This window comes from Limulus polyphemus, unplaced genomic scaffold, assembly GCF_000517525.1.
Source record: "Limulus polyphemus unplaced genomic scaffold, Limulus_polyphemus-2.1.2 Scaffold180, whole genome shotgun sequence".
Taxonomy (NCBI): Eukaryota; Metazoa; Arthropoda; class Merostomata; order Xiphosura; family Limulidae; genus Limulus; species Limulus polyphemus.
The window spans coordinates 569,570-579,734 of record NW_013665790.1 but is presented as its reverse complement, the minus strand read 5'-3'; the positions used below and the strand labels follow the sequence as shown (position 1 = coordinate 579,734).

Below are 10,165 nucleotides of genomic sequence, written 5' to 3'. Positions count from 1 at the left end.
TCAATATGCCTAATATTTCTGTACAGAATCACTTTACTGATGTTTTTATGTTTCCCAATTCATACGGATTTCAGGTAAACTCTTGCCTGTCATTGCCCAGCTCGCTTGGTCAGTTTTTGATATTGGACAAAGGCCTTCTGGGCAATGACTTGTGGAAGACGAAAGATAAAATCTCCAGTGTTGTATTATTCGACTCTACTTTGAAATCCCTAATGAATCTATTAAGAAGAATGTGTGAAGATAACAACTGTAGGCTATAATACAATAATGGAAAATAGGATTTAATTGGCATGTCAAAATAAAATAAAAAGTGTTATATAGGTTCAAGTATGTCATATATTTATATATACATACAGTTTTATTAACTTATGGAGTTACAATGTTACATGTATACTTGTTAGTTTTTTAAATTGATTTGCAAGATAGGCAGATCTGGCCGAGTTCGCTAAGCCTCGGCGCGATGCAGAGTGAACCAAGGCTGAGTTTCTGTTTGTTTGTTTGTTTGAATATATCAACAAAGCGACACAATGGGCTATCTGTACTCTCCGCAGACATATCGCTGTGCCACTGGGGGGGCCTGAGTTACTGTTAGTAAAGATCCAGTTTAAAAACCTAATAACAGATATAGTGGCTGACATATTATCATTATACACTCTTCTTTACTTTTACTCAGGAATTCTTATTAATAATTATTATTGAGCCTTTACTTAGGATTATTTCAATTACTGACTTTGGCTTCAAGAAAGTGCAGACGACGAAAATAATTATTTTATAGGAATTTTAATAACAAAACAGCTTTTGCTTCATAAGCATGTAATAAATACTTATTAAATGTTGTAATATCTATTTTTACAGTTACGATTGCCACAAAGGATCGAGAAAATGAAAATAAACAACACCTTCATGTTAAAGGAATGCACAAAAGGAGCTACCACAGGAATATTCTTCTATACTTTTCGCCTCCTAGTGGAGAAAATCCTTCTCAGCTTCGACTCTATTCTGATTGCGATTTCCAGGGTCAAATGACCCTTCCCTTGTCTTTGTTTGAAGTGGTCCAGCGAGAGAATGGGAAAAATATAAAAGTAGTAAGCTTACCTTCTGATGTTATAATTTTTTCTAACTGGTGTTCGATACAAAGGACATCCTAAAAGGAAATTTGGTACTGTTTGTTTGTTTTATGCTAAGTACAAAACTAGACGTTAGTCTATCTATGTTGTGCCCAGCACGGGTATCGAAACTCGACTTACAGCGTTATAAACGTTCAGACTTTCTGCTAAGCCAATTAGCTGTAATTTAATATCAGGGATGCCAATTGTATTTTATGTATAGTTTGCATAAAATATTTTTATAAAAAAGTAACAATACTAAGAAACTTGAAACTGTTAATTAATGTCTATAATTTTAAACTCCTTTTTTTGGGAATTTGACTTAAAATATATGAATACTTTAATCACGTGTACTTTCTTTACGTATGTGTAAAATAAATACACATATTTAGGTAGAAATATCGTGAACAAGAATTATATTCACGTTTTCTCAAATAGTGGAAGCTAGTTTACCCAACTCTATTTGTAAAAATTTGAGAACTAAGCGTATGGAATTTTCATGCTAACCAACATTCGTTACTGGAAGTTAACTATGTAACCATTGAACATTTTTTACGCTTTCACCCACAACAGTTATATTACTCTGGAGTGCTCTCATATTTCTTTCCTCAAGAACATTTTAACATCCTTGTGGGTTTTCCTTGGAACGTCAGCTTCATCAGTTGAAAAGAAAGAAAACACATTATGTCGTGCGTGCTTGGTGGAGATATTCTGAGTGTAATCGCCCACTAATCTCTTCCACATGTGTTTGGTGGGATTTGTAACCCACTAAGATTCGCGTCCATCAACACAAACGTCGAGAAAGTTACTGGACGTGAGAAACTGGTCAAATTTGGTCGTTTGCTAGGAATGTTGTCTATTATCACTGCTAATTAGGCTTAACTTTACAGAACCGAAAACAGAGCTGTAAAGAATAACAAATATTAAAATTATTACACTTTATTTTTCTTCACCATGAACTAGATCCTTTATACAAAAAGGATGACTATACAGAGGTTTAAAATCGAAGCTTGACAGTTCACAGCTGTCTTTTCTGTTCATCACAAATGGTATTAATGAAAAAAAAAGGAACTTTCAGCTTGAGCTGAAATATAGATCCCTACCATATTAGCCGTACAAACTACTTCAGCAAGAAATTTATTTTATTTATTTTATTAAGCTCTCCGTTGGGCCAGCTGTAGGTTTAAAGACTTACAACGCTAAAATCCGGGGTTCGATTTCCCGCTGTGAACAAAGCGCAGATACCCCATTGTTCAGTTTTCCAAAAGCAATTATCAAATTAAGTTTTTCAAGTTGTCGCTTATTGTAAGAAGTGGTTTCTTTGACTACTACATTTCATGGTTTATGAAATAGTTTTTATCTGAGTAAAAAAAAAATTCCAAATAAAAACATTATATCAGTTTATTCATTTATAAAACTGTTAGTAAATGTATTTTCGTTTCCCGTTGTTTATTAAATTAATAGCCATAATAACACTGCCCTCCAGTTATGACAAACCTCTTGCAGTAGTAGTTTTTATTACATACACAAAGAAAATTCAGTTCCACGATATATTATGTGATCTAAGTATTGCATGACTTTTCTATATACGAAACCGTCTTTAACTTGTAAAGTATTTGATATGAGTTCAGATTCCGATAAACTACTATATTCTTATATATGCTGTGAGGTTTTCAATCCACATTAATACTACTGTCGATATTAATATAAACTATCTAGATACGAAAGATAACCACAAACCATGTTTCAGTCCTTTTCATGTGAAACTTATAGATAATGATGATTATATACACGTTGTAAAAATTGTTGTATATATATATATATATATATAATACTATAAATTCATTAATCCACATTTCAACTTCTGTTCTGGTCATCCTATGGTACCTTGTTGAAAGTTGTTTTATTGAAAAGGTTATTTCTTAAGTATTTTTTGAGGAATTTCATAAAAGGATGTTCTTCAGAAGCTTGTCTATTTTTCACAGTACGGGCTGTTTTTATTTTCTTACAATTTAATTCAAATAAGCAATATTTCCAACTAAGATAATCAGTCTTGCGAAGCTTATTTGCAGGAAATTTATATACATCTTAAAATATACAAGTATTAGATAACTGATTATATGTTGTCTTTAATAATGAACTTGATTATTATCGAATGTTAATATTCATAATCGCTAACCTTATTAAAAACTCTGCAGTTTCAGTCACGAATTAATTGTTAATAGAATAAGAAACTCTATAAAATATGTAACATTATGTTGAGAATATTGTTTGAATCTGTATATTATGATTATGTTTATTAATTCTGTGCTATTCTATTCATTCAACAGTAAATTTTTAGATATATATTTTTACTAAAGATATTTTGTTTATCTCGATAAACTCGTGAGGTAAGTCTTTAAAAATACATAGTATTTGATATTGTCTTATGACTTTGCTGTAATATTTTTTTATATTAGGGTTGGTTGGTTGTAATTAAGCACAAAATTACATAATGGGCTATCTGTGTTCTGCTTACCAGGAGTATCAAAAACCGGTTTTTAACGTTGTAAATCCGTAGACGTACCGCTGTGGCAATGGGGGAATTGTATTTGAATTTTATAACAGTAGTCACGTGATGATAAACTTGTATTTCATATTTACCGTTATAATAATTGTTGATAATGCAAACAAATATACGTCTTATTTGTTGGCAACAACACCATAATTTTAGAACTATGCATTTAGTAACTGACTACTATTCCTTGTTATCTTTTTGAACATGTGATTTAACTATTACATTTTGGATATTTGAAATATTGTTAAAGAAAAGAATCAGAGGTACCACCGTTAATTGTAATATCACATATAAATATTGCTAATATAATACTAAGTATACTAATTTACATGTGTTGAATGGAGATACAAAAGGAATTTTAGATAAGATTATAGGACTAAATCTTAACTGTCTACATACATAAGTAAACGTGTTAATTTTAAAATTAATTTAGACGTACTCTTTCAGTCTAAAAGAATTAATTGTCTAGACCCAGATATTTAATTTTATCACTTATTTCAAATGTTAGACAATTTACATTAGCTCTATTATCAAAATGTTAAGAAGTGATAATATATTCTCAGATCTCCTGAAATATGTCTATCTGGTGCATGGATACCCACCATTTTAGTTTTTGTTAATTATGTTTATATAATTATTAATCAGCTATTTGTTTAATTTATTAAGCCACTATGAAGCTTTTCAACAGCTACTTCCGTGTCACAGTCTTTAAGCGCCAAAGTATCATCAGTATATAAGTCTATTATAAAAGTCAAAGTCTATTTCCGTGATATTTATAACATTATAAAAGTAATTTCTTAAATCGCAATTTTTGGGTACGCCAACTGATAAATGCTAGTATTATATGTTTTAAAAGTTTTTATATCAATGTAATAAATAACCGTTACTTCCAACATTGAGTAAACATAAATATCCTTAACCATACATACAAGGGCTTGTTTATCTTTGTGTCACCTGTTTTAGACACTATGGATTAAATCCTTAAACGTACAAAATGGTTGCTTGAACAGTATGGAAACAAATTTCATGTAATCGTCCGCCATATTGTATTACTTCAGCCGTACTAACAGTCGTAAATACAAATCACCAAGTGACGCTAGCAAATTGAAAGTGTTATATTTAACACCGCCCTTGTAAAGTGCTAAACATATTTTAGTTTCAGAGTATTATTTTCTTCTCTGTACGTGTTGTAAACTAACAGATGTTCTGTAACCACATGCCATGCTTCATCGTATCTTTAGAGAGTGCTTTAATTAACAACGTTCGTGCATTTTTTAAAAACAGAACACAGAGTAAATTTGTTTATCTGAAATCAAAACCTCGACTAATTGGGAGAAGAAACGAAATCAAAGATTTATAAGTCGTTTTCCATACTCCCATGTGGCGTATGAACCTATCAGAGCTATCTGCTCTTGACCCATAAGAGAGGTTGGACTAGAGTATAAATTTTCATGGTTGACATAATAAAGGGCTTGTTTTCATGACTCTTGACCGACATGTGTTAATAATTCTCCAAAAATGATTCTTAACACAATTTGTTAGGACAATAATTGCTTGTTGAATGGGTGGAATGATCCTCACAAATTCTACCTCATGCATCTTCACACGTTAATAACAGACTATGTTTCGTTATTTAAAACAAAACTGTCGACTTGTTACAAAATGTTAGAAAGTAGTTGTGTTATTTATTACTTTGAAAACTAGCATCGCATCATTGCGTCCATTTTATGGAGATGTCGTTGTTCCGCGATAAATCGTAAGTATTACGTAAGTACTGATAGTAATAACCTAACAAGTAACTTGATAACTACAGAAATGAGTCTCTGACACAATTAAATAGTTATATAATAAATGTAAAAAAATAAGTAACAAAGCGAATACCATATTATATTAAATAGTTATATCAATATTGAGGTTTTTATGTTCACACGAACATATATTATGTTTTAGAGATTAAAGGAAACATCACAATGTTATCATTTCATTTTTGAGACTCTTTGATGACGTAGGGTATTTTAGGATTGTGGTTTTTCTTAGGATATCAAACCAAAGCTAATGACTAACGACTTTGCTTTTTCACTTCGTTGGTGGCCATGCATTGAGGAAATTAAAGACTTCAGTGTAATTTACTGTTGTAAAAACAAACCAAGAAACAGATAAACCAGTAATATAGTTCAAGGCTAATATATTTTTTTAAGTGATAGAAGAGATGACACCATGTCGCCTCAGTTTTAACTTGACCCGTATTTTACAATTTTAGAATTATTGTTGTTGATTAACTTGATTGTGTTGAATAGTTTGATCAATAAATCAGTTATAACATTTAACTGATTATAATTTGAAACAGTTTTAAAAAATGAGATTTCATTGCATGTCAATTATTTAAGATTTCATTGCATAAAAAATAGAAATTGATTAAATACTTGGAATGAACGAAAGTTCCGTTTTAGAAACGTATCGAACTTATATCAAAATATATATCACTCTACAGTTATCAAGGAAAACAGATTGTGATGAATATCTGCCAAAACGCCACATACTAAAACAAAATTTCTCTACAGTTACTAAGGAACTGATTCTGATTAATATCCGCTAAAAGACCGTACACTAAAATGGAGTTTCTTTATAAAGGATAAGATATTACAGATCTTAATTTTAGAAATTTGAATTCTTGAATATGAAATCTGATCTTCTTTGTAGAAACGAGAAAACATATGACCAACAATAAAGAAATGTTCAAAACACAAAAATTACTTACTTCAACATTTTATAATAACGTAATAACAAAATACCGTAGATAAACTGTAGAAATGTTTAATTTAAAAAGATGATGGCCAATAAATATCACCAGATATAAACCATCGGTAGTATTTAGCATGTCAAACACCAACTAACTTGATTATAGTATAAAAGAAAGCGTTCTGTGAAATTAAATCACACGAAAAAGATTTGATAGAGACCCCTAATTAAGTTATGATTTAGTACAATTTTTTTACTAACCATCACTGGTGAATGTCATCGAGTCTACCTAACCATATAAGTTAAGCTACCAATGTAGACGGTCGTTTAAAGACGGCTTGAAGTTACTCTTGATATGTATATTAATTGCTAGATGGTACTGCAATCATAAAAATAATTTTTTGCTTGATATATATTTGAGGTGTGGACTGTTCTACAAACTTATAATTTGATACACATATTTTAATACTGACACTAATTACTACTTAAGGTACAGCAATAATTTGGAAAATTAATGTTGCACTCACAATGACAAATTAGCACGTATGTAATGTGCTTGAAGAACACTAAAGATTATTTTTGTTTTTATATTTTTTATAATAAAATTTCTGCTCCTTATTGCTGACAGTTAACTTGTAGAATGCGTTACTATAGCAACATAAAGTTACTGTTTCACAACGGATTTACTATTAGAAAGTGGATCAGCTATAAGTCTGAAGGCTCATAATGGTAAACAGTGGATTTGAAACCTGCAATGGGCAGAACACAGCCATTTGTGTAGCTTCATTGGGAAATATTAACAGACAGAGAAGCACAAAAATAGTAATCAACAAATTGTAATTTTCACCATTTAATCAGCTATAAGCCAAGAAAACATTTTTGTTTTCAGAATGACTGAAGTCATATCTGTCTGTAAATAAAAACTACACCACTGAATAAGAATATCAAAAGTTTTATTATGAAATGTTTCGAAAGAACGGAGGAATTTATAAGCATTTCACCTAATTTTGGTGTTTGAAATAAAATTAAATGCCAGGTTTTACTTTCTTTTCAGGAATACGACAAGAAAGTTGACGTGTCCGTTTATAATAATGTTACTCTTCAGAGGGCGCTAGAAGAAGCTGACTGCCTGGTGTCGAAAATGCAAAGTATTCAACCATTACAAAGAGATCTATCTCAACGGAAAGGGTAATGTTAATTATTTCTAAAATCTCACATTTGAATTAATGATTCCGTTTGAAAGTAAACTGAGAGTTACCCCATTCATTCTCTCTATGTATATACTTAATCTACGTAATATATGTATCTTACTATGTTATTTTGTAAGATTATGTACCTATGTACTTCCCAGTTAAATATATTTACGTGTTTGTTTATTTGTGTTATAAATAAATGTTAAAGCTTTATCCATATTTGATCTCTCGTCTCAAGATCTCCAGCTGTTGGTGAGAGCACTGATGGAGCTGACAACTTCCATGAAAGAGATGCGCCAACATATGGACATTCAGGTAATTTTTTACATGTTGTTATAAAATATGCGTAAAATAGTTAATAAAAAATCTTTTAAAACAATATAGAAATAATGCCAAAATCCAATTTAAGAAATAAATTTGATGAAAAAGAGAATTATTTAAAGCTCTGGATTCAATTGCAACGAACAACTGTATATACGTTTGACTTGTTTTATGAAATTATTTTAAAACAAGTGGTCTGTGTGCTGTTTCTTTATTGTTGAAATTTATCACCAACAAGTCACAAATACCTATTGTAAAGAATCGCAGCTCTTAAAAACCTGACAATAATGTTTGTGATAAGCAAATAATTTCAAATGGTTAAGGCTATTTTTTCATTGGCTGAAACTGTTTTTTTATACATCATATCAATGATTTATTCATAGGTAAAACTTTATAGGAGATGCAGTTCTCCGGAATTCGGTGAGCTGTTGAAGTTTCCACTTGCCTGTTTCACGACCGTTGAAAGCGAAAGGGCAAGGAAATAATTCTACCACAAGTAGTTGCAGCTGTTAAGCAGTCAGTAATGTAAAATCAGTCGGTGCCCACTGCTTGAATAAAAACGTGAATTCTAGAAATTTCAAATATGAAGTTAACAATGCGACACTCAAAACTTCTAATAGATTTAAATGCGTTACTTACAGTTTTCTATATATAAATTTCAGACACGAGAGACCAAGCTTCTTCGTGACACATTACAGAGGTGTGAGATGTGCAGAAGTAAGTGCCTTACGTAAACACTTATTTATACAGTACTGTGACTGGTTTTTTGAAATTTTTTTCAGACATAACACTATTTCTCATAGCTTATTTATTATGTCAGAACCATGCCATAAACAGTTAAAATGTCATTATGATCACAATAAAGTAAGTTAAAAATCATTTTATGTTTATTTGTTGTAACTCACAAGCTATCAAAATATAATTTTTAGCGTTACGAGACCATTGATTTGTCTCTGATCCACCGGTGAGGGGGGGATGCATATTTTAAGTGATATTTTTCTAATACAGATGTTATGTTTATTGAATATCTTTTTTAAGATAAGCACATAGGGAGCGGGACTGTACCATAATTGGCACTTTTGTAAATATATCCTTCAAATGTACTTGAGATACGAATTATGGATGTTTGTCATAGAGTTGGTAATCGGTTTGTTTCAACAGTACCACCACCAAGAATTACCTGTCAGGATAAACCGTGTTTTCCTGACGTCCAGTGCAGAGATACATCAAATGGTTTCCAGTGTGGTTCTTGCCCTCGTGGCTACAAAGGGAATGGAGTGAAGTGTGTTCCATTGGTTACATGTAATGACAGACCTTGCTTCCGAGGTAAGGAATAAGATTTCTACATTATAATTTAGTATAAAGCAAGGTTTAATTGGTTATTTGATATAATTCAGTCGATACATTTTCTGTGTGGGTTTACTGTTTTTCATAGGAGTGAGATGTTATGAGCGGGAAGACGGTGGATACCAGTGTGGATCCTGTCCACCAGGTTATACTGGTAATGGAATAAACTGTCGACCCTATGATCGTTGCGGTGATGAACCCTGTTGGCGTGGGGTCCAATGTTTTAACACGGACAGTCCACCAGGCTACAGATGTGGACCTTGTCCTACTGGGTTTACTGGTAACGGCACCACATGTGAGGATATAGATGAGGTAAGAGGTTTATTAATATTGATTAAATACACACAATGACATGTTTAAAAATACTTTGTTGATTTTACGAGGTAAATCTGCTCCTCCAATTTTGGCATAAAATTGAAAGATCTAACCGCACAGTGCTCTACTATGTTTCAACTAATGGAAAATGTTATCTTATAGATGTTTTGACATTCTTATGTAGATGAGAGTAAGGGTGTAGATTTGGTGTATCTGAATTTTCAGAAAGAATATGACAAGGTGCCACATAAAAGGCTTGTAAGAAACTAACCTCTATAGGTGTAGGGAATGAGTTAGCAAATTCTATAAAAGAGTGGCTGGATGGATGAAAGCAGAGGGTTGTTACAAATGGAGTTCAGTCAAACTGGATTAATGTCACAAGTGGGGTACCTCAGGGATCAGTCTTAGGACCTTTATTCTTTTTTATTTAGATTAATGACATAGATGAAAGGATGGTCAATAAATTATTTAAATTTGCAGATGATATTAAGGTCTTGGGTGTTGCTAACTGTGAAGAGGATGCTGCTGATTTACAAATGGATTTAGATCATTTAGTGAGTTGGGCAAACAAATGGCAGATGTGTTTT

General features: G+C 31.6%; 1 protein-coding gene across 1 annotated transcript in view; it reads left to right on the top strand.

The window, feature by feature from the left end:
- Positions 1-855: 855 nt before the first annotated feature.
- Positions 856-10,165, top strand: part of LOC106478104 (thrombospondin-4-like) — a 65,415-nt gene continuing 56,105 nt past the window's right edge. Inside the window, exons 1-4 of the mRNA XM_022381637.1 lie at positions 856-1,085; positions 7,457-7,590; positions 7,834-7,910; positions 8,579-8,633. Coding sequence (XP_022237345.1) covers positions 7,860-7,910; positions 8,579-8,633 — 106 coding nt within the window. The 5' untranslated portion in view covers positions 856-1,085; positions 7,457-7,590; positions 7,834-7,859. The remainder of the gene's footprint in view (positions 1,086-7,456; positions 7,591-7,833; positions 7,911-8,578; positions 8,634-10,165) is intronic.